General features: G+C 35.8%; 2 protein-coding genes across 5 annotated transcripts in view; both read left to right on the top strand.

Annotated features, from left to right (window-relative positions):
* Positions 1 to 2,377, top strand: part of LOC136039945 (calcium release-activated calcium channel protein 1-like) — a 38,592-nt gene extending 36,215 nt beyond the window's left edge. For all 4 annotated transcript variants that reach the window (XM_065723947.1, XM_065723946.1, XM_065723948.1 and 1 more), the window contains one exon: positions 1,321 to 2,377. In XM_065723947.1, coding sequence (XP_065580019.1) covers positions 1,321 to 1,524 — 204 coding nt within the window. In that variant the 3' untranslated portion in view covers positions 1,525 to 2,377. The remainder of the gene's footprint in view (positions 1 to 1,320) is intronic.
* Positions 2,378 to 10,555: 8,178 nt separating this feature from the next.
* On the top strand, positions 10,556 to 21,533 carry LOC136040276 (uncharacterized). Its single transcript, XM_065724519.1, has 3 exons — positions 10,556 to 10,638; positions 13,615 to 13,813; positions 21,328 to 21,533. The coding sequence occupies exons 1-3, from the start codon at positions 10,627 to 10,629 to the stop codon at positions 21,450 to 21,452; spliced, it is 336 nt and encodes a 111-aa protein (XP_065580591.1). The 5' UTR covers positions 10,556 to 10,626; the 3' UTR covers positions 21,453 to 21,533.
* The last annotated feature ends 4,501 nt before the right edge of the window (positions 21,534 to 26,034 follow it).

Here is a 26,034-nt window from a genome sequence, read left to right as displayed (position 1 = left end):
TTAAGGCCTACTGATACCAGATTCATAGACAGGCAGATACATACAATCAACAAAGAGGAAAACACAGTGAAAATTTTTTAAAGATAGTGTAGTGTTGACAGTCTTTAAATTTGTCTTTTATACTATTCGCTGTAAAAGATATTCACTGTCTTAAAAATTTTTCTCATCGCGCGTGTTATCGCGCATTATAATAACATCCGCAATATTTATGGTTAGTATGATGGAAAGACAATTTGGTTTTGGTAGTTATTTATTGAGGGATATGCAAATGAATTAATTCGGATTCTAACGAGAGAATCATTGCTTGAGTGTGGCAAAACTTATCAAAGGTGTGGGAAACGCTGATGGCTTAAGCATAGAGGTTACTTTTTGAATTTAATGCATTCTAAGAGTTTATAGAAAGCTGTATGGGAATTTTGTAAGCCATGTCCTTGACGAAAACTAAACTCGTTGTCGCTGGTGGTCACACTTCATGCTACATTTATTGTAGATAAGCTTCTCCCCAATTGTTGGGAACAATTGTTCCCAACAATTGTTCCAAATGTTCTCAATTGTTCCCAATTGTTGGGAACAATTGGGAACTCAAGAAGTTCCCAATTGTTGAACATACAGTTATTAGTCTGTAGGAGTCGCAAGATTTTGAATGTTTATTCTTCTTAAGAGCACACGTTACTAGATCTTCACATTGTGTAATGCGGGCCTAAGCCTAGGGCAAGATATTTCATCATTTGAGGTGTCCTTTAAATCAGATATTCGGGTTGCAGGCCGTCATAGTCATTAGGCTCTTTTGGTTGTAAACCGCAAATAAGTGCTGTATTAGATCCCGATGAGATGGTAGCAAACTTTCTTTTGGGTTCTGGCTTTGTGAAATAACCTGGACAAACACTTTTTTCCTTGACCTTGCAAAATCCACATCTATATTAAGGTCGTTATTTGCGCTAAAATAAACACTTCAAACATCCCACCTTTTTTGTTTTTTTGCAAGTGCTGATGCGAATGCTAATCCACTTAGGTAAAAAGATAAATTCAGGTAAACAAATGATTAGATGGTCATGAAAATTTTAGTTTGATTGATGCAATATTTGCTCTATTTGATTGAAGTTTATTTAAGTTATGATAAGCTATATATTATCACCCTTCAGCATTTAAAATCATGTTCATGCTTATTAGCTGTGCCATAAACCATTTTTTGCACCCCTGAGCGTAAGTACCAATATGAAAGTTCTTTAACTATGCTTTTCTTGAAACTTGAATTTCCTATAATGTCGCTATTCAAGAAAACACTTATGATAAAAAAAAATTGTTGAATATATTTTTCAGGTAGCTGCATGGGCTTCAACTGTGGCTCTTATTCCTATTACGCTGGTTTTTATTGTTGTAGCTGTGAAATTTTATCAAGCTCTGATGAGACACAACTACTTTCTTAGAGAATCTACGGTGCAAGAATTAGAGCTGCTTAATGAACAGTGGTCAAATACGTCATTTGTGGGCCCCAAAAGGAAGCCATCTCTGCAGATAGTTTGAAGTTCCAATTCGTGTTTGATTTATAATCTATCTATATTTGCTTCTTTTTTTTTACCAGTTATCGCATTGGTGGTGTCGTACCTTGGGACGGGCTTATGAGGGGTCTGTGCTCCCTAGAGCTAAAATATGCGGAAAAGGAAATGGAAAGAAAAAAAGATAAAAAAGGCTTACAGGTCAGTGAAATTAGGATGAAAGTGTATGTACTACGACTATTAATTGTATAATTTTAGGCGTCACCAGCATGACTAGAACAATAAAAATCAAACGAAACGACGAGGAAATGAACAGAGAAAAACTAAAAAACAGCCTGTGATTAAAATTTTCCTCTGTTATATATTTCTTTGTTCTTTTCTTTGTGTTTTATTTTTAGCGTTTTCTCGTTTCTTACGTTTGTGCTGTTTTAAGTTTTCTGTCCTTTTCTAACTCTGTAATTTTTGTGAGTAACTGAAAATGATGCTGTTTTTTTTCTCCCAGAGATGAGATTGAGTTTTCTCACTCCAGTTTTCCATAGTCTTCATCCTTAGTTCTTGTTTTTTGGCCATCATCAAGCTTCTTACTCCTTCTGGCCTTAGAAGAAAGAAGTTTGGTGAGACCTTGCCCTCATCCATCTTCTTGAGTTAAATTTCATTGGCTGAAAGACTTGTTAACTTGATTTCTTATAGAAGTAGTAGGCTAGCAACATTTAACCTTATTTTTTTACTTGGCCTTTAAATTTTATTAAAGACCATCTTAAAGAGATCTTTTCTTTAAATTTTGTATTGAAATTTAATCATTAATTTAACTTTTACATTCAGTTCTTGGCTAAGGATTGTAGCTTGAGTAAAAAAAAAAAAAAAAAAAAAAAAATTGAAAATCAGGAAATGGTGTTCTATCAGAGAAGTAGTTGGGTGACCAAAAATTCAGGCCCATTGTTTCTTGGAAATTGTTGTTAACTAATCAGTGTCACTAAAAGCTGTAACCAAATGTCATTTATAAAACGAAAGAAAGTTTAATTTGAATATTGAAAATCTTCAAAACTCTTCGTTTAAGGGACAAACTAGCCTATCTGTATCCAGTCCAACTAAAAGTACTATTAAGATACTTTGGATTTTAGGGTCTACAAATTTGATTAACTTACTTTCCCACATTCGCGATTATGCTTCGTAAATAAAGATCGATATAAAAAAAAAAATTATTTTTGTCATTGAACTCTTAATAATTTTATAGAATTCAATTCGACTCAATTCAAGTTAAAATGAATTTTCCCAATACGGATTTACCAGAAATATTCTAAATCCGTTCTTCGCCCGTAATTTTTCCCAGGTTGTGTATTATTTATTCATTCTATTCCATATTCTTTAGAATATCCTAACCCAAGTTCTATCGGAAATAAAATGCTTTCAATATAGCTGCCTGGATGGTACATATTCTGTTCCCAAAATGACACAATTGACCACATTAATATCAGAATATTCTTGGGAGGAGGGGAGGAAAAGACAATAACACGAAAAAGTGTACTTTCATGCCACTATATTCTGCCGAAAGGGAAGGGGCTAAAAATGACTAAAAACACATCCTGAGGTGACGCAGTAGGATTGATCTGAGCTCGGTAATACGAGGCCGAGAGTTCGAACTCAAGCATAGCAACGCACTGCAGGGCTTAGAATTTGATTCTAATGATGAGATTACGCGAAGGGTTTCCATGCTAATCCAGACAAGAAGAAGAAGTAAAGGCCAAGAACTTCAGCAGTTTATTTTCAGGTCAAAGAAGCAATTATAATGGATTGTAACACTGCATTAAACTAGATTTGAACATTTTTTCTTTGGGCGATTATTCTAAATGTCTTTTTGTTAATCTTTTCCTCTTTACATTTGCACACTCTTTTCTTCTCTTAAAATACTCTTATATACGTATTGATTGTTTCTTTAGTTATCGTTTTCTATAGATGTTTTGTATATTTTTGTATTTCATGTGCCTTTTTTGCAACAATTGTGTTGGTCACAAAGAAAGAGAGAGTATCTTATCTACTACTCCAACGAAGCGTATTTTGGCATCGACCCTACATGCCTTATGGCATAAAAGGGAGTGGAAATGGGTATTTGCTTATTTTGAAAGTTGTAAATTTCTATTTTTTGTAATGATTGATCAAAGAGGAAGATAAAGCTATGGCTGAAAGATGTGAAATATGTCATAAAAAAATGGAACTGTAGTTTTTCAAGGCATATTTTGGTTCAGCTGATCCAATTTCACTACTCAGTGCTAGAAAATTGGAACTTTTCAGAATCCACGTATGCCGACTTTTGACGTAGTTGCTAATAAAAATAATCTCAATGAAGTATTCGCAAAAAATTGTCTACATAGGACTAAAAAACCTATACAACGTCTAGAATTTTTTTTTTAACCGTAACGGTAAGCATTGCCTCTAACAGTGGACTCTGTAAGCTTTATCTATACACCTCTTCTCTTGCGATGATTTAATGGATTTTTTTCTAAGCTTCTTATTGGTCTTTTAAGCATTCATACATTAATTTTATATTTAAGCCTTTGAGAGGCCTATCTCACTAGCTCTAACTTGAACACGCTCAAGTTGTTAACACTGCAGTTAGTTGCAAGAGTATTTCCTAGAAAGACGGATAAGTAGCAAAAAATATTTAGCCAATGAAAACTATACATTAAAAAACAAACACTTTGGCCTTGTCCACTCTACATAAAATAGACCCTTTGGCCTAGTCACTTGACCTAACAAACACTTTGGCCTAGTCCACACTACATAAAATTGACCCTTTGGCCTAGTCCACTCTACATAAAATAGACCCTAGACCATTCTTTGTATTCAAGCAAACGCAGAAAAAATATAAATATATTTTACAGTAGAGGATTGGTGGACCGAAATAAAACCGGCAACGAATGTACTTTTAAATTTTTATCTGTTGTTGGCTTTTATAGACCTGGTTAAAGTGGCCTCTGAATAGTTCATTTTCCACCTCTACGTCTTTTGTGCAGAGCTGCCAAGGCTGCTCAGAAGAAAAGATATTAGAGACTTATTATCGCAAGGCTAGGATTAAAAGAGCCCAACCGTTCCGCACAAGGGTCTGACGTCTATATTTCTCTTGCTGGCGGAAAGCAATGGCTCAAAACTAATCTCACTGGTAAAGTTTGATGTATTTAACTATTTGAGCTTGTCACTTTAGCAACATTCCATAGGTTTTTTATTATATAGTCAGTTTTTTGTCTTCCATTTTGCCTTCGATTTTAAGTGTTTTTTTTTTGTAGTTTTGTGTGTTTGATGTCCGTTTCCTAGTAAATTTCTAAATTTTAGCTTTGACAGTGTTAAATATTTATGCAAAGCGATAGTTTTGAAGAAGGATAACTGTATGACTGTAATAATTGTTGAAGAAGTACACTAACAAATGTTATATATATAACTAGCTGTTGGGGTGGCGCTTCGCGCCACCCCAACACCTAGTTGATGGGGGCGCTTCGCGCCCCCCCAAGCCCCCCCGCGCGCTTAAGTCGTTACGCGCCATTGTAGTTGTGTCCCTATGTCCCACCTGTGAATATAGATAGATATATATATATGTATATATATATATATGTTTTTAACTACGTAAAACTTGCGAATATACAACATTCTTTGCTGTCCCATTGTCTGTGCATATAAATAGATTGTCAGGTTTGCCGACTCTTGAACATGCAACATATAATGGTCACGCTAATTATTTTCCCAAAGTTAACGGATCAAAATTCTGAGATAGCCATTTTATTCAGCGTAATCCATAAACCTTATAACTATGTCTTAGGGCACGAGTTACTCCCCCACAGTCCCCGTGGGAGGGGCTACAAGTTACAAACTTTGCCAATCGCTTACATATAGTAATGGTTATTGGGAAGTGTACAGGCGTTTTCAGGAGGATTTTTTGGTGCGGGGAGTGGTTGAGAAGAGGAGGATATGCTGGGGAACTTTCCATCGAGGAATTTGTCATGGGGGAAGAAAATTTCCATGAAGGGAGCGCAGGATTTACTAGCCTTATTTAAAAAAAAACAATGAAAAAATAAATATGAAAAAGTTTTTTTTTCAGCTGGAAGTAAGGAGCAGCATTAAAACTTAAAACGAACAGAAAATATTACCCATATGAGGGTCTCACCTCCTCCTAATACCTCGCTCTTTATGCTAAAGTATTTTTAGTCATTTCAACTATTTATTCTACGGCTTTTGTGATTCAGGGGTCATTCTTAATGAATTGGGACAAAATTTAAGTTTTAGTGTAAAGAGCGAGGTACTGACGAGGGGGCGAACCCCCTTATATATGTAATAAAAACATGAGAATACAAAAGTTCTTTACGTAAGCTAATTTATAAGTTACGTATATCTTTTACTAATAAAAAGATTCATAAAAAATCAAAAATTCTAGTTGCCGTTTTAATTAACCAAAAAATCGAAGGGCAACCTAGGCTTCCGCCCCCGCTCTTTTATTATCAAAATCTTACGATCAAAATTATGAGAAAGCCATTTAGCCAAAAAAAAAAAAAAAAAAAAAAAAAAAATGCAAATTTCGTTTTAATTATTCCTCTGCGGAGAGCCAAAATCAAAACATACATCGATTCAAAAACGTTCAGAAATTAAATAAAAAAAACAAGTTTTTTTTAACTGAAAGTAAGGAGCGACATCAAAACTTAAAACGAACAGAAATTACTTCGTATATGAAAGGGGCTGCTTCCTCATCAACGCCCCGCTCTTACGCTAATTTTTTTTTACTGTTTTAAAAAGAAGAGTTGAGAGAAAGAGTCAAACTTTAGCGCAAAGAGCGGGGCGTTGATGAGGAAGCAGCCCCTTTCATATACGAAGTAATTTCTGTTCGTTTTAAGTTTTAATGTTGCTCCTTACTTTCAGTTAAAAAAAACTTGTTTTCTTTTATTTAATATAAGCAAGACTTTGGTCACTCAAGCTTATCTTATCTTTAAAATGTTTGCTTCCTTTAAAAAATAATAATAATAACAAAAAAAAAAATAAAATAAAAAATCGAAGAAGTGTTAGTGCTGATATATCCTCGTGTTTCTTGACTATCCAAAAATAACAAAAAAAGCACATTAAAGCCGAAAAACAAATTGAAAACATTACGGGTTGGCTATTGTATTGGCTGGTGTGCGTGTAACTCAGCTTAACCCTCATCAAACATAAACCTTTTTATAACGCAACCTCCGTACAGTTCAACCCCCATCCAACTCAACCCTTTGTTTAACACTACACCCGTGCAACCGAACTACATCTAAATCGACCCTCATTCAACACAACCCCCGTGCAATTCAACCGCCCTTTAACTTACCCCACATCCAACGCAACCGACATTTATTTCGACACCACTTAACTCAGCCCACATGCAACCCATCCCCTTTTCAATTCAATCCCTGTTTAACACTAATTCAAAATGGACTATGAATAAGTTTGAACTAGTTTCAAACTTATTAAGCTAAAAATTTGCCTCTCTCTTCCCTTGCAGTCTCAAACTGATATTGCAATATCCTAAACTCAAGGTCAAGTCTGATTTTACAGGATTCTAAGTTTAAGAGGAAACGAGCTTTTTAAGGTTTTTGTTGTTTGTCGAAGTTTCTAGTAATTTGCTACCTGAAACCTGTCATTTGGTTTGTGGTCTTACACTTTCCAAATATTGTAATAACCAACGCAAAATTGCGTCTCAGTTCCCCTAACGACTGAATTTATACCCAAGATATTTACAAAAACAAAACGTTCCTTATTCGTTTTTTGTTCTTTTTAATTGGTAATGGGCAAATAAACATTTTACGCAGGATTTTTAGGCTTCAGGTGGTAAAGCGGATTCGGGAAGTTACCATGGAAGTTTCTACAACAAGTTGAATCAACTATAAAGTTTTGATTTAAATAAACCAAAAAAGAGAACAAAATACGCACAATCAAATGTCTCCACAGCATTTATGTCGAAGTGTTTTGGTCTATGGCTGATATTTGAATGATTTAAACTCGCAATGATTAATATATAGGAATAGCAGAAAAAAGTTAAATATTGCCAGTTAAATATTGTCGAATCTTGTATTTTTTTTTTTTGACCAGAAGAAGGATCACGGACGCGTGTATTCATTTTTTTGTTGTTTTTGTCCCAGAGGTGATTGCATCGAACTCATAGTCATAGAATATCGGTAAAGGGCATATGCGGACGGAAATTAAAAGTTCTAGTTCCCTTTTAGTGACCAAAAGATGGTAGGGCAACTAGACCCTTCTAACACCCCTTTTTTCTTAAAAGTCATTCAATCAAACTTTTGAGGTAGTCATTTCGTTCAGCATAGTTGAAAGTTCCAATAACCATGCCCTTGAAGATAACATGACCCCCCACAGCCCCAAGGGAAATATATTTAAGTTATAAAATTTGCCGATTGTTTACGTATAATATTTGTTATTAGGAAGTATGCATATATTTTTCGGGTGGGGGGGGGGGTGAATTTTCAACGGGGAGAAAGTTTCCGGGGGGTTGAACTTTCCAGAGTGATTTTACACTGGGGGAATTTGCCAGGATCCCTATACGAATTTCTTTTTATTAGTCTTACTTTCTCTTTGGCGACTCAATTTCACATGTGGAGATGTCAAAGGGAATTGTCCGGGGAATATTTTCGGGTTTTTACCCCCTAACATGCCCATTCTTTAACCGAAGTCTTCCGGCAAAAAAATTGAGATAACCAATTTTGGTTCGAACATACGACATGAGAACTAGACTGAACTACTTTGGAATGATTGATAAAAAAAAAAAAAAAAAAAAAAAAAAAAAAAACAGGTCCTTAATCCCTGTGGCTGTCCAAATCTTACTCAAACTAAATTTGTTTTCTGTCTTTTTTTTGTTGTTGTTGTTGCTATCCAAATTATCCGAGAAGAGAGATACTTTAGCTTTTGGTAGGTTAGGGTCTCTTCTATTTGCACTCGTTGACTTAGCTTATACCATAAACAGTAGCTCTAATGTCCTGTAATTTAGACGTTAAGGCGTATGATCTCGGTGTTAATTTTGCAATGGTATTTTTCTGTTCTCTTGCGGTTTTAACGTGTCAACAAAGGACAGCAATCTCATTCCATAGCAAAGGTTTAGTTCTATCCATCACCGAATTATATTTTTGGAATTTGGTAAGTATGTCTATTTAGATTGAAACTCCGTTAAAATTTAGTTGGAAAATATTTAAAAAATATAATTTTCCTACTTTTAAGCAAGTTTAGGTCCTTCTCCAAGAAAAAGTCTAAATAAAATGTCATAATTCTGCGGGGCTCAGAGGGAACATAAGCCTTACACGGGGGTGCAGATGAAAAAAGAAAACACTAACAATTTTCAGAAAAAAGTTTTCCAAAGACTGTTGTTAATAATATATGTAAGAAGGAATCTTGAAGCTAATATCCATATCACCAGCTTTGCTATTAGTCATTATTTAACCTAAGTGGGTTTACCTGTCGCCTAAGAGGCTTTTGAGACACATAGATCAATAGCAAATAATAAGCATTAATAGGCCTTAAAACAGACATTTTATTGCTTTTGCTGTTGCTTTTATCTTAGGCTAATTTTGTCGAAAGAAGTGGCGACAAGCTAATACTTTTTGGAATGTTTTCTCCAGGTACTCAAACCAGCACGTGGAGGACTGTGTATTCTGGTTGTTACTTTTTCCTCTATGTATCCTATTATTCGAAGCATTTTTCTTCTTTAAAATTGACAGAGTCGCAGCAATGTGATATCTTTGGGAGGGAGTTATTCATAAAGTAAGCCAAATCCATTTCAAATCGAAATCAGTAAACTATGCTACTTTAAAAAGCGCTTTACTAGGTTTTTACCAATCAAAAAGATTACTAAGTAAATGATAATAAGAAAATACAAAATGAATATATAACTTTCACTATTTTTGTATTTTTTTTAAAATCAGGGCCGTATTCAAGAATTTTTTCGAGGGGGAAGGAGGGTACACAAAAAGAAACTCATAAATCGCATACAAAATTTGTTATATGAATGTTTTTGTTTACATTTTAACGAGCCAGACACACATTTCAGGGAGGGGTTCCAAACCCCTTACCCCTCCCTGGATACGGCCATGCTTTGAATTCTTATGTAAAACTCATATTATTTTGTCTCGCTGAATTTCCACCCTCCAAAATACATTAACGTACATGTCGGATATGTAGGCATGAAGAAATCTTTGGACACCACCATCCTTTTGAATTTCAGGGTTTTAGCAATGTTCTTGGTTTCTTTTATGTTCCATGCAATCCATTTTTTTCTTATTTTCGAATGTATCCATCCCCTCCTGAAATAAATTCTGGTATTGTGCCTCTACGCAGCAAAAAATCCGACTTCCCGAGAATACAACCTCCTAAATTGACCTACAAAGGCTGATGCAGACCTGGGAATTAGCAGATAGATCGTTGGATTGAGAATTTAAGGACTAGGAATATATAGATTTTTAAACCTTTTCATCCTCAATTAAAAAAAGAAATCTGGGCATCCATTGACTGCGAGCTACACAGGCTTAATGAAATCAACATTTGTTTAGACAGTAAAATTCAACCTAAGAAGTTGTCTTCAACATCAAGTCATAAGACTCGAGGTGCCAGTAGTTTGCTGTGTTTTTAACATTGCAATAACGGCACTTTGTTGAAATAATAAGAATAATGGCATCATAGTGGTTTACGTATTGCAGTGTTTAGCATAGAAGATACAACACACTCGCACACGTACTTATGATAAAAGATAACCTTTATTCATATTAATTAAACGTACTATGAATAAACGGTACTAATCTCCCAGAGGCTCTTGTGCCTGCGAAGGATGGGGAAGACAGGTGATCCATTTAAGCTCTATTAGAACGAAAACAATATGATAAAAATTAAGACATAACTCTCCCAAAAATATAAATAGAAGAAAAACGTTAAATTCCTTAACTAAATTGAACAGACTCCAATCAATCCTATACAAAAAAAGAATATTCTTGAGTTTATTTGAATTTTATAGCTTTTGTTGTTCCGCCACGCGTTGCGCAATGCAGTGTTTTAGCATCTTACTTTATACATACTTGCTTGTAAAACTTTGTTTGAAATCGCTGCTGAAGTGTCTTTTATCAAAAGTATCATGATAGTTTTTGTAAGTTTTTTTTTATGATTCTAATTTTAGTTTATGTCCGGCAAAAATACTTACAAAGAAAAGCAATTTATGTTTTGTACACGAGACTACGTTACCTTTAATCTTACTTAAATCTCCACTGACCTATGCTTCATACGATAAACATATTATTTATTTACGGTTAGACGGGAAGAGGCCATCAGATCCATCTGATGGATGGATCAAGCGACGTGGTAGGGTAAAGGTAATGTGAGGACCATAATTGCATGTGAGAGATGCTGGCAACAGGACGTGTCTTGAGCATCGTAGGGTTGCTGATAAACCAAATTCATCTTTACTCATGGTTGGAACAGTGGTGTCAATTCACGAAAATTTAGGGGAGGGGGTAAACAAATTTATTTTTCAATGTTAAGGGGGGGAGTAATTTCTTTCAAGTCTTACCATGAGAATGCCAAAAAAAGCATTTTTCAATGAGAATAACTCAATAAAAAGGTGTTTTTCAAAATCTAGGGGGAAAAATCAAGTAAGGGGAGAGGCCGACCCTCCCCCCAAAACATTGACACCGCTGGGTTAAAATAGTTTTTTCTTACTCTCTTTGATATCAATACTATATTAAGCCTGGATTTCTAAAACGACTGTAGTTGTGGCAACAGCTGAAAATACCTTATATTCTGAACCAAACAGTATAGTAAAACAATATATATATATATATATATATATATATATATATATATATATATATATATATATATATATATATATATATATATATATACATATATATTATATTCTTATATAAAAAGCCTGTTGTTTAATGTTTGAAAAACGACATTAATGAATTCTGTAGATGAATTCCGGGTTTTTCACCATTGGTATGGGAGCTTCTTGAAGCACTTCAAAGTTGGATGTAGCGACTGACCCCCCAAAATTGTTATGTCCATATTAAGGTCCTATTATTATTGTTGGGGATAGGATTTAACTTTAATAAGAGCGATTAATACAAATCAAGGGAAATCCTGATATTGCTGGTACTTTTCTGAGCCTCTCCCGGCTGTGTAGAAATCTTATATTGAAACACCTGCAGCAGATGGCTTCTATTTTTATATTTCCTCCGAGAAAAATACATTAAATTTCGCTCCTGAATTTTTTATTTATTCAAAGACTAGAAAGCACCAAGTGACTACAATAAAGGAATTTATTTTAATACATAATATATTTTAATTTTGAGAAATTGCTTTATTTTCATTCTTTTGTCGGTTTTAGTATTTGTTTTTGTCTCTGAGATACTAATTGTTTTGTGAGATAAATTAATAATATCATATCTGTATGAATTCAGAACGATTGCACCTCCTTTTAAAGTGATTTGAAAAGGCTTGTCGGGAATCGCTTTTGATGGGCGAATGACCTAACCTAATGATTTTATAAGCTAACCTGACATCGTAGTTTGCTTTCCGAAAGAACCTAACCACTTATTGAGTGTCTTCTGAGTGTGTTAGGTATCTTTTATCACTATGCGTTCCGTCTTGTAATGTTCCTTCTCGTAAGAGTATAGAGTCATGTTGTGTCCACTGACACACTGTTTTGTTGTGGGCAACAACCCCTTATCCTAGAAAAATATAATTGCCTCATTTTCAGTCTTTGGCAAATCCCAGATCTTCATTGCAAAATCTGTGTTCAGACACTATCTTCTATCACTATGCGTAACAAACTAAATTGAATTTTGTCTATGTGGCTATGAAACCAGTTTTTCTCAGAAAATGTACCTTCATAGTTGTTTGTTTCACGAAAGAACCTAACTTCACTTATTGAGTGTGATTTGAATGATACAGAAGTATCTTTTTTCTAAATTACCAATATGAATTTTATTGCTATTCAAGTTCAATTTGTTTCGAAGGTATACTTGCCGAGAAGCTACATAACTCAGGTTTAAGTTACTGAATATGAAGTTCTTTAACACTAGGGCTAAGCTTATTCCTAAGCCTAGGTCCTCTATATACAGATGAAAAAGCAGTCTCAGAAATTATTTATGAAAAAGCAGTCCCACTTGAAGCTAGGCCAGGAACCTCAACATCTCCCCTTGTCTAGTACCATGATCATGAACGTTAAACTTCTCGCGAAACACTCCTGCAGAACAGCCTAAAAGGCACCTATTCTGATACTTTTGCATAAAAGCAGTGTATAAAAATCACGCAATCTAGCAGCAGGCGTTATATTAAAATTACTATATACTAACCTCATCGAAACCCAATTCCCTGTTGCAATTAAAAATCCTATAAGGATTATTTTTTAGGACACGTATCGGGTCGGGTAAAGTATAGAATGGAAAATGCCAAGCCATGAAGACGAAAGGCACAAAATATAGGAGTGTACCAGAGAAAAAAAACAATAGCCGTAAAATGTATGAAGGAAAGACATGCTTTAATTTGGAAGAATTCCTAAACTATGTGATAATATTTTACTAATAGCTTACACATAGTACTTAAATGATAAATTCTTATAAATTTATATTCCAATGTATTTGACAGACCTCGATCACTTAACGGATCCCTTCGGTGAAGGTATTTCTGTAATCTAAGAATAATAATTTGGACTGCAAAAAGATAACAAAACTCGACTTACCTATATTTAGAACAAGCTGGTTTACCTTTAACCATAAATACGTTTTAACCAATGCTGCGTTAATTGTACAATTGATCAGTTGTTCAGTGGGGGGTTAAGAATGAAACTTTCAATAGATTGGGATAGAGGACCTTGTGCAGTTGTATAGGCCTTTGACAGTTTGATCCTGCCGTGAGTTTGTTTTTAGTAGTACTTCAACATATGACCGCTTAGACTACTTCTGGAGATGCTGTACTTAACAGATAAAAAAGGCCTTTTGACACTGAGATTGAAGTGGACTCAATGTATTATTGTTGATTTTGACTGCTTTTAAATGCCCTCGAGCTAAACTCGTCACACTTTGTTCATTTTAAAGAGTTAATACAACCTTTCATTTAGGTATTATTCATTTTGACCTGTTTACTGACTTCAAACAATGCAATGAGCATTAAAAATAGAAGTTATTCAAAAAATGGACGAGATGAGAATGTATTTTGGAGGCCTGACTCCTTGTTAGATGAAGGCCTTGAACTTCTAAAACAACACCAACTTTACTCGTCAGGTGAGGGAAATATAGAACTTGAAGATTACTACCCAGGTATGTTGCTTATTTTTTAGGCTATTATAAACATTTTTCTGTGTTTTCAGATGCTGTAAGTCAAGCTATTTACTTAAATTTAAAATTATTGCGTGAATTTTGTAAAATTAAAATGTGATTTTTTTCTATTAGGAATTAGATCCTTCCCCAGGCACTGAGCATGTGCATAAGATCAAGGGATCTTGTGTTCAAACATTTGACTTGGTCTCTCAGCAAGCAAAGGTATTTAGTAGTTCCAAAATGTTTTCTTTCCCACTTGCATAAATATTTGTCGATTCAGGTAATTTCTTGAAAGTTTTAAGAACCAATCCCCTTAATATACCACCCGAAGTGATTTGAAAGATCCCATGAAAAATTCTTAATAAATGTTTATTAAGGGTTAGGGGCTGACGATCCTAGCCTTTGTGCATATATACACCATAATAACAAAGATTACCGAAAAGAACTAATAAAAGTTGACCGACTCTATTATTCTATCTATTCCCGGCAGACACTGCAGTTTTGGATTTGTTAATGTTATAAAAGAGAAAACGAATATATATATATATATATATATATATATATATATATATATATATATATATATATATATATATATATATATATATATATATATATATATATAGCCCCCCCGCGCACGTAAGTCGTTACGCGCCATTGTAGTTGTGTCCCTATGTCCCACCTGCGAATATAGATATATATATATATATATATATATACATATATATATATATATATATATATATATATATATATATATATATATATATATATATATATATATATATATATTATATTATGTTTTTAACTACGTAAAACTTGCGAATATACAACATTCTTTGCTGTCCCATTGTCTGTGCATATAAATAGATTGTCAGGTTTACCGACTCTTGAACATGCAACGTATAATGGTCCATGGGAAAACAATCCATATGCAGATCTATACCTCATGATTCTAATGATTGCCCTTGAGCTTTGTTGATGGTGATTGCTACTCGACCATTCTCTGTGTCGCCGTCGTCATTTATATATCCCCCTGTGCCCCCCGGCGTCCCCTTTGTAGTTGTGTCCCTGTGTCCCGGTCGTCATTTGTGTCCCGGTGTCCCAGTCTGTGATTTCTCTTTGAGTGTCCCGGGCGTCATTTATATTCCTTGTGTCCTGGTTTCCCGGTCGTCATTTGTGTCCCGGTGTCCCGGTCTGTATATACATTCGTTTTTGAATTGGTCTTTTTTTTAGTTTTTTACCTTTTTTTTAGTTTTTTTAGTTATGAGTTTTTTTAGTTTTTTGAGCTTTGTTGATGGTGATTGCTAATCGAACATTCCCTGTGTCCCTGTCGACATTTATATATCCCCCTGTGCCCCCCGGCGCCCCCGTTGTAGTTGTGTCCCTGTGTCCCGGCCGTCACTTATATTCCCTGTGTCCCGGTCGTCATTTGTATCCCGGTCTGTATATACATTCGTTTTTTTTAGTTTTGTTTTTCTCCTTTATTTTTCATTTTTTTTCTTTTTTTTTGTTTTTAGCTTCTTTAGTTTTTTTATTAGTTTTTAGTTTTTTTTCTTTTTAGTTTTTTTTTAATTTTTACCTTTTTGTTAGTTTTTTTAGTTTTTTTTTACTTATGTCCTGGTCGTCATTTATACTCCCTGTGTCCCGGTCGTCATTTGTGTCCTGGTGCTTTGTTGATGGTGATTGCTAATCGAACATTCCTTGTGCCCCGGTCGCTTTCTATTTGAGTGTCGTCATTTATATTCCCTATGTGCCGGTGTCCCAGTTGTCATTTGTGTCCCGATGTCCCGGTCTGTAATTTCGTCAGTCGAAAACATGACGTCAGTCAACACACAAACATGACGTCACCCGACAACTTATTTATATATATACATTGAATCTATTTCTAAAAGCACAAATGGCGTTTTGATCGTTGGAAGACTGAGGGGCGTTATTCTTACTCCTGTTAGGGGCAATTTCTGTTTGTTTTAAATTTGAGTTGATTATTCATTGCAATTTTTTATGGGGATCTAAAAAAATACCCCCTAAAATTATCAGCAGGCCAGACAGAATAGCAGGTCATTCTGCCTGCTATTCTGTCACCATTGACTAAGCTTGTCAATCTGTCTTTCGAGAAAGGAATTTTCCCCGAATCTCTCAAGCGAGCTAAGGTTATAGTGCTGTATAAAGGTGGTTCTCGGAGTGATCCTGCTAATTATAGGCCAATTTCTCTCCTATCTGTTTTCAGCAAAATTTTAGAGAAGGCTATGCTATCCAGGCTTCATAGTTTTCTGGATGCAAAATAATTTTTGCATGATTTCCAGTTTGGATTCCGAGCGAGTCACTCTGCGGAGCATGCTTGCGCGACTTTCTCGAATTTCATTCATTCGGCAATAGATTCTGGTCATATCCCGACAGCTTTATTTTTAGATGTTCGTAAAGCTTTTGATTCCTTGACTCATCGGATTCTTCTTTGTAAACTATCGCATATCGGTATAAGATCAAACGCTTTATTTTGGTTTGATTCATATCTTTCTGGTAGGCTTATTTCAATTGATCCGCTTTTCTGGAGCCCTTCTGAAGTATATTATGGCGTCCCTCAGGGATCTGTTCTTGGTCCCATTTTATTTCTGATATGCTAATGATCTGATTTTGACGGTAAAAAAAACACCAGATCTCTGGCATGCTGCAAGATGTGTCATCCGGATGCTCGGTCGTGTTCCAATACTATTTCTAATGAAGATTTTATTGTTGCTTTTGCTGATGATACCACTCTTGGGACCCTTGGGAAGACGGAGTGTGATATTAAGTCTAATCTTGTGGCATTATTTGAGAGAGTTATTTCATGGTTTAATGTAAATTACTTGGTACTGAATATTGGTAAGTCACATTTTCTTATTTTTTCTAGAATTGGTATAGCTTTCCCTCAGCTTACACAACTTCAGGTGTCACAAGGCTCCCTGTGTAGACCAGAGAATCGGGTGGTCCGGTTTCTTGGTATCCTTCTTGATGAGAATCTTTCATTCAGAAACCATATAGCCATGATTAGGGTTAATGTGTCACGGAGTTCGGGTATCATTCGAAAACTTAGACACACATTTCCTGGATCTATTCTGAAACTTCTTTTTCTTCTATCTTGTCCAGTCATATGTTTCTTATTGCCCCATTGCATGGATGTCTACTTTTCCGTCTACGCTGTGGTCACTTTCCGTCATGCATAATAAAGCACGGCGTCTGGTTATGGACATCAACTGATCTTCACCAACACAGCTCTTAAGTCTACGGTCTATTTACATCATTTCTTGTGCTTCTTTTGTCTTTCATCAGCTTCACGGCAATCTTCCAAAATCTCTTCGAAAAACTCATATGTTTATTTCTGATTTAGCTCCATATAGCCTTCGTTCTTCAAATAATATCTACATTCCACCTACCCCTACTATTCGATAAGATTCCAACCCCTCCTTGCTTGTCAACAGGTCTGAAATTCAGTACCTTCTTCTGTACAGAGATGCCACTCGTTTGGGACTTTTAAAAAGTCTCTTAAGGATCATTTAATATATCCCCCTTGTATCCCTGGCCATGGAGCCTTTCGAGGGGGAATAAGTGTATTGTGATTCAATTTTGAATTGTATTTTGTATTGTCTTTCATTTAATAATAGACCTCTCTCTCTCTCTCTCTCTCTCTCTCTCTCTCTCTCTCTCTCTCTCTCTCATTGGTAGCAATTCATCTTCGCTTTAAGTTTGAATTATCATTTGGCCTTATTTTTAGTAGTCTTTGGTTCAATATTTCTCTTCTTTTTTTTGAAAACTTCTTTTTGAAAATGATTTTAAACAATCAATTTCTGCTCGTTTTAAATTTTTTGTTATCGGTTTATAAAAGGAAAATTTGTAAGATTGTGTTAGGTTTTTTGTTTTGATTTTAGGAATTGAGGTTTTGGCTTCCTGTTTTTATTCCGGACAAAATTCTGCAAAAGAAACTTCTCTGTACCATAGAAGTTTGAATGGATGGGTATGGGGAATATAATTCAAATAATTAGACTGAAAGGCTGGATAATCTTTGTGTTCAATACGGCCGAATCAATCCTGACCCCTATCATGTTAGAATCTTGAATATAGACAAATCATTGATTGACCATTTTATCAAAACAATTTTATTTTGTTATATTTTTTAACTGCTTGTTTTGTTCAGTCAATGCTGTTTGAGCTCCTTTATTAAAAAAGTTCCAATTTGTTATTTGAACAGTATAAATGCAACAGGACGACAACAATTAACGAAACTGGATCTTTGCCTCAAATTGTAAGGATATCAAAATATAAAAAGAAAATTTCACACTAGGAATCAATTCAACCACAATTTCTTCAAACATATTTTTCCTAGATAAGCTTCCCTTGGTCCCTTTAAGTCAAAGTTCAAAATCTACTTGATTTCCCTCCCTGATATCCCTCAAAAGTTTCAGATAGGTTCCGTAAACGGTTAATTTATACCCTACCTCTATACCTTATCGCCTTATTTATATCCATGCCTGAGATATTGCATATACCCCCATTTGAATACCCGGATTCATAATTTTGACAACCTGAATGCAAGTAGTGTCTTTTGATTTAGTTCTACGTGCCCTGCAAGTTTCAGCTAATACCCTTTGCCGTACCTTTGATACTGCAGCTACTCCGTTTTAACAACATGAATACATGTAGTGTCTTTCACTTTTGGTCAATATCACCCTCAAAATTCCCTAAGAATTTTAATTTGAAACGCTTACCCATTCCTGAGAGATTCCAGAAATGCTGTTTTGACATAGAGCGCCCTTCTGACAACCTCAATGCGCTTGGTGTCTTTTGACTTATTTCAGCATCTTTGCCAACATTCCTTGAAAGTAATCTGCTTTATATACATAGAGGTTTCTATGAATTGCAGATAAAATATTTTGACAACCTGGATACACATAGGGTTTTTCGATTAGCTTTCAATATCCTTTGAAGGATTAAACCTAATACCCTAGCTGTTCCTGATACATTACAGATATGCCCTTTTGAAAATCTGGATGCATACGGTTTATTTTGATTAATTTCAACATCCCTCTAGACTTGCCATGAAAGTTTTAACTTGATACCCTTATTGGTTCCTGAGATTTCGCAGATCAACCTTTATGGCAACCTGGACGCACGTAGTTAAAAATACCTTCAAAAATACAAGTTAATTCCCCATAGATGCACGCTATGTCTGTTGATTCAGTTCAACACCCCCTCAATATTCTATTAGGATTTTAACTCACTACCCTTGGCCGCTCCTGAAATATTGCAGATACGCCCCTTTGAAAAAACTGGATGCAAATTATGTCTTTAGGTTTAGTTCAAATTCTTTAATAGTTTCAAATTGATTCCCGTAGTTGTTTCGCTGTGTTTGTTTCTCATTTCTTTTAGTGCCAACTTAATCTTTTTTTGTAGTTGTAGATGGGAAACACTGAGTTTTCGGTTCAGTCGCTAATAAATTATCTATTAAAAAGTATCTACCCGTAGTCGTTCTAGAGATATTGAAGGTACCTCTTTCGAAAACCTGAATAAGTATTGTGTCTTTTGATATAGTCCCACGCCCCCTCAATATTCTCTGTAAGTTTAAATTAAAACCCTTTGCCGTTCCTGAAATATGACAGTCCCGTCCTACTGATAGCCTGGATGTACATAGCGTCTTTTGGTTTAGTTCTATATTTTCATCAACATGCCCTGAAAGTTTCATATTTATGCCCTTAGCTATACCTGAGGCTTTGCAGACATACCTTTTTAGGCAACCTGTATGCAAGTAATGTCTGATTTAGTTCAACATCCCCCCAACATGCCCTGAAAGCTTCAGCTAAATGCCCCTAGCCATTCCTAAGATATGGCAGACACGCCTTTTTGACAACATCACAATCTGGATGCACATAGGGTCTTTCGAATTAGTTCTCAATATACCCGTAGCCACTTTTGAATTATTACAGATACATCTCTTGATATTTATTTCAACGTCACCTTCAACGTGTCCTAAAAGATTTTACTTTAGTACCCATAGCCACTAGTGAGATTTTGCAAATATGCCCTTTTGACAACTTGGATGCATGCATTGTCTTTTGATTTAGCGCAATAGCCCCCTCAACATATCCTGAAAGTTTCGTATTTGTATTCATAGCTGTTCCTGGTATCTTGCAGATACGTCTTTTTTCACTTCTATATACACATACTTTCTTTTGATTTTGTTCAGTATCCTCTCAATATGCCCTTAAAGTTTCAACTTAAAACCTTTGGCAGTTTAGCTGTTCCTGGATTATTGCAAATACGCCCTGTTGACACCCTGACTGCACACAGTGTTAGTTGACAGCCTGATCACGGGTGTTAAGTTTCAAGTTAGCTGTTTCTAAGATATTGCCGATATGCCCTATCGACGTCATGCATCCATGCATGCACATAGTGGCTTTTGATTAATTTCAACGTCTCCCTCGACATTCCCTGGGGTTTAAAATCAATATTATTAACCTTTCCGGACATACCCTGGACTAACCTTCCCTCCTTTCCCAATAACAAACCACATATACACACGTTGAGCAACTTGGATAATTTAAAGCTCTTGCCCCAGGAACTGTGAGGGGTCATGCATTCCCTGGATTCATAGTTATTGGGCCCTTTGGGCCAGCTAAAAAGGATGTGGAAGGGGGAGTGGTGCCTTCCAATCACTTTTGATTCTTGAAAATGACGCTTTTGATTTTTTCAACTTCAACTTTCAATATTCGCCCGAATGAGCTCCCTCCAAAGTTTGTACGGAAATTCCTCCCATACAAAGTAGGCAGGTGAAAAAAAAAATACATAGTCTCTTCACTCTTTACTTAGGTAGCACTATTGTACTGCCTGTGGGCCTACTGACTGTGTGGAATTTCTATTATGAGAAACACTCGCATGCCTTTAGGCTGAGGCATAAAAAGAAAACAAAACGTATACTCTATAGTTATTCTCTCTTGTCTGAAAGCGTCATAACTCTGATTGTAAAGATGTTCTGGAGAATTACTTGCTTCAATAACCCGTTGTTTCCAGATCAGTGATTAGCTTAGTTGTACGCGCACTCGCCAGATAAGATATTATCAGGTCCTAAGACACGTATTTTGTATATGAGCATGTCCCCTTGCTGCAGTAAAAGAACTGAAAAACAAAGATGTGCAAGCAAGTTTCTTTGGCAACTATGGTACTGACTTGCATATAGCCTACATTACACTCTTTCAACTGACTAGGACGGCAGATCATCCAGTAATTTCGATATAAAATGCCCTGGCTGTAATTCAAATTTTGGTTTGGTGGAGGAAGAGACAGGGAAGGGGTCAAACAACTTGGGGAAAAGGGTTCAAGTTTGGAAAAGCTATTATGATTTTTTTTGCAATAAAATATCAAACAACTGCGTAGTTTTATACAATGTTTCACATTCTCGTTGTGTTTTGGCTCCACCCTTGTGGAAATTTTTGGGTAGGATAAATAAGAATAATCTAAATTTATATTTTACTATCCTTTTCCAGGTCTAGAATTTCCTGTTGGACATCAACCCCAATACAAACTAGATCTTCTGAAATCGCCCTCAGATTTGAAATCGAACCAATGCAGATGCCCAAGACCATGTCCATGTAAAGCAAAAAACTCTTAACTTCCTGTTGTTGTTTTTTTTTTTTATATTGCAACTAATTAAATTCCTATGGTCGTAAAGTAAAAAATTGAATGACTAGGACACAGAAAGCGTGCCTTGAGTTATGACGGAATCTTAAGTCTCCTTTGCTACAACCAACGCAATAGCATTGACTTGATAAAGAGATGTGTTTATCAGAAGTTTTTTTCCCGGCATTATCATATTTAAGAGATGACCTTATGAGATTCTGTGTAGTCTCAAATTTAATTGCAAACTAAAACCTCTAGTGCCTCTTTTAAGGACCTGAAGAAATCAAAGGGTAATGGGTCACCCCTTTCCGTCCGTTTATCTCCAAATCTCTTCGTGGTATCATATTCAGATTTTAAGATGGATGTCTCAATCAAAACGGCTTAAAGGTCAAAAAATTATCTTTGGGGACAACGCTCTCTCTCCCTCTCCTTACCCCCTCGCCCCTCCAAATTTTTACAGCCAAAAGGGGGTACCTAATCTGACCCATGATCATTCGAGGGCTGTTTAAGCAATGGTCCTAAATCATAAAATATTAATCGTTAATAACCTTAAGATCAAATGTCTGTCCAAATTCAAAACACATTAAGCAAACAATTTACAACTGATATTTGAGTTTAGCCTTAGCGAGAACTTAGGGATTTCAAAGCGTACCTAAAAAGGCACGGTTCAACGAAATTGCAAAAAAAAATTTAATCTAGGGGGAGTAGCAAAAAATTTATGGGGACAATGGATCTCCCCCTCCCCAATTGTGGTCCTCGCATAGTATACTTTTCTTTTAAATTAAAAAATAAGAAGATTTCGCTCATTAACTATCATGTAAAAACTTTGTCTTCTTAATCGAACATAATAGTTAGGTTATCAACATTTTTAATACATTGATTAATTTATTTCATAAACCATCAAAAATACAAGGTATCACGATAGAGTATGACAGGAAGAAAATAAAAAAACACATACAAAAACAAGAGCAAATACGTGCAGACTAAACTCGAATAAGCCAAACAATTCGGAAAAGTAAGCCACTCCAAGGCTGGTAAATCTCTTTAAATGAAACATACAAATAAATACAACATAAAAATGATAATAACCCAGCAAAAAAAGAAACTAGTATTTTAAAAAAATCCTTCCCGGGGTGGTTCGACAGATAATCTGTAAGCTTAGAAAATAGCCACTCTACAGCATCCAGAAGATCAGGCAAACTGTATCTCTCCCACAGTCTACCATCCCTAGTTCAAGGAAGAACCCGAATAAGGAACTCTAAATAGCTGAAATAAACCCTCCTGATTTCTATTTTATCTGACTGGTTAAAAATGCCCCAGAAAGGAACCAGGTATAGAACATGAGGGAGAGAAACAGCATTATATGCTTTCACAACGCGGCGTTTACCACGATTAAACCAAGGTACACAAGCTCTTGCAATGGTACAACATCAGAATTACCCACATTTACTCTATCAAGGGTTTCAGAACGGGTCTGAAACCTCTTTTCAGAATTCATCATAATTTTTAGCAATCTCCCTAAAACCTTTTTCCGAACTAAACACAGCCCTTCTTAGGTTAAGAAGGTCACCCGCATAACATAAAAGAGACGCACTAGTGCCGTTCAATATACAGCAAGGAAATAAATCCTCTTGGGCTCTTAGGGTCGCGTTATTATAGATAGTAAGAGAGGTAAATGTCCCTTGTTTAATTCAAAGATTCACACTAATTTCTGAAGGACAAAGCGAAGATCTGAAGGACAAAGCGAGAAAGAATTAGAGATCCAAAAGCATTGCTAATGTCATATGTGCCAAGAGCCAAAAGGCTACCAGACCTTTCAGCATCCTTTAATATTCTACATAAATTCCTTAAAGCGTGGTAGCAACCGAGACGCGGTTGAAACTCAAACTGAAAAGGGGGCCTGACACACTGTTGTCAAATATGATTAATAATCGATAAGTCAAAAATCTTCGAAAACACACTAGAAACTGTAATTGGCCTATAAGACGAACATCGAGAAAGCGGTTCCCCTTTTTTCAAAACCGGAGTCACAATACCAACACATAAGCAATCGGGCACAACTTCTGTAAAAATCATCTGGAACAGTAAAGTCATATGGTCCAAAAGGTAATCACTGGTAAATCCAAGATGGCAAATATAAATCCTATTCGACCCACAAAAGAAATTCTTTTTAAGCTTCGGTATGACCTCTTTAATCAAACATTATAGCCTGTGGACTACAGGTGGCTTTAACCTGGGAAGAAAAATCAGCCACCCAGTCAGAACCAGGTATTTCTAAAGCACTAATATTATATGATCGACCGGGACAAGACCTCTGAGGCAAATTTGGATCTTCAGCGATTTTTAACGTCAGTTCAGCTTTGATATTGGCAACATGATCACGGTGCACTTTACAGACTTTCTTTTCATATAAATATGGGCGGCTTTTACAAGACCAACTCTTAGCCTATCACACTCTTGCCATATACGCAACCATTCTCTAGCCTGGGAACATGCACTAACTAAAATTGGATTTCGAGACCAACCGTATTTTCCATTTTTCGCTCCAGAGTTGCGAACAGGTACAGCTGCATGATCTGCACATCTAATAACATGAATAATTTTGTTCACAAGATAGATTAAGCTGTAAACGAAGTTCATGCTCGTCCATAACAATAGAAGAAGATTGAAGGAGGTGGTAAGAAGCTTTTATTTTAATCAAAATATCATCACAAACTTCCCGGAAAAGTCCTATGTCGGTAACATCCCAAAATTTCCTGAAGGACCATTTCCAACATGGGGGGGGGGGCTCTTGGAGAATCAGATACTGGAATACTCACATTAATAGGAATATGATCACTACACAAAAAATCATTCAAAACTGAAACTACATGCACATGCTCGCCGGAGCACAGAGCTTGATCGATGTTTGAAGTAATGTTAGCTACGGATATGAAGGGAAACTCTTGATTTTTCGGGAGCACATGGAACACATTAGGAAAATCTTCTTTACAATTTGAGCTCGGGGGCAGCGATCACTTGATAAACAAGAGGCGAAATCGCCAATGATGTGACAACGCGGGAGTAAATGGTGTAGTTATTTTACATATTCAGCCAACTTGCGACATGTGTTATTGAACCTCATTTCTGAGGCCTGATCACCATAATTTGTGGGTAAATAAACATTCATAATAGCGAAACCATTTCAACAAACGGCAAGAAAGCGATCTTCCGAATACAAACCTTCCAACTTATACTTGCTCAAGACAGACAGCCCTCCACAAGTCGGCCTTTTGGTTTCTGACGAGAAGCAGGATATAACAAATTAGAATTAGCACGAGATTTTGTAGCAAGTTTTGTAATATTTTTTTTGTCATATTTTTCAACCATTTTTTTCAAGCGAGGCAAGCTTATTCAGGATGCCACCGTTTATTTTCCAAGATAACACCGATACAGAACTGGGGTTAGTTGCTAATTCTATGAATTTGCTGGGGATATATCAGCTTTCGGTTTTTGGGACAGCTGAAAGAGTAACAGATGTTTTCTAGATTGGCATGATACACAATATAAAATATTAATGCAAGGAGATTTTTTGGTATGTCCGTGTCCAGTTTGCGCAGAGCGCCCATATATCTGGAGAAGTACAATCTTTAGCTACGTGGCCATCATCTTTGAGGCAATTATAGCATCTGCGGGTGGATACCGATAATTTTCGACGAGGAGAATCTCGTATCCAAGTTTAGGGGGATTATTCAATAAATTATCAAGATCATTCTGAGAAGTGAATGATAATTTAAAATTAAATGAAAGCCCACAAGGTTCGGCATTAATGCAGTAAAGAATTATGGCTTGTAATCCAACATGAAACTCGAATGGTCCCTGCTTTGAGATTCCCATAAACTGTCTAGCTTCGATTTTTACAGCTACACTAGCGTCTGAAGTTATAAACAAATATGCAATTCTCTCAGCCGTTCTAAAATTGTCTACAAGAACTTAAACTCTGATTTGCGACGATCCGTATTACACACTGAATCAATAGCTAATTTACGAGCTTCAGGAGTCAGCAAGGATTTAGGGGGATTTTTTTCACCACTATAGAATATAGTGGAGGGGGATTTCATCAGTATTTTTGTCCAAATCAGGGGTAGCCTTAAACAATGACCCTTGTCTGAATTCGGTTATAGTTTCTTCCATCTTTCTACACATTTGATTTACCGTAGAAGTGATGCACGCCGAAACTAGTTCAGTACCCACTGGGACTTCTGAAGAGTCCCAAATCATAAATCTAGGAAATTGTCATTTTCTCTTTTGAGCATTTATACATTATTTTTACAAAATCCATGATGCTATCCTTAACCTTAAGGAACTCTACGCATCTATCAATACAACCGCTTAATTCATGTAATAACTTTCTCCCCTCAAGAATAGTTTCTTGGAAAAAACTCCACACTACTCTTGACAAATTTATCAGTTTTCACGCCAGCATACATGCATCGGCTAGTAAAGTTCAGCATATGACAATGCAAAAATTGACTGGAAGCCATAACTTCATACCAAGTCCACGCAATGCAGTCGTGAAATAATCCAACACATAA

This window comes from Artemia franciscana, chromosome 20 (assembly GCF_032884065.1).
Source record: "Artemia franciscana chromosome 20, ASM3288406v1, whole genome shotgun sequence".
In the NCBI taxonomy this organism is placed as follows: domain Eukaryota; kingdom Metazoa; phylum Arthropoda; class Branchiopoda; order Anostraca; family Artemiidae; genus Artemia; species Artemia franciscana.
The sequence above is the reverse complement of the archived record's forward strand: the minus strand, read 5'-3'. Positions and strand labels throughout refer to the sequence as shown.

Excerpts from the sequence above, each read along its gene's own strand:
- LOC136040276 (XM_065724519.1), top strand. Across the intron at positions 13,814-21,327 it reads ACTTGAAGATTACTACCCAG|GTCTAGAATTTCCTGTTGGA; the intron begins GTATGTTGCTTA and ends ATCCTTTTCCAG.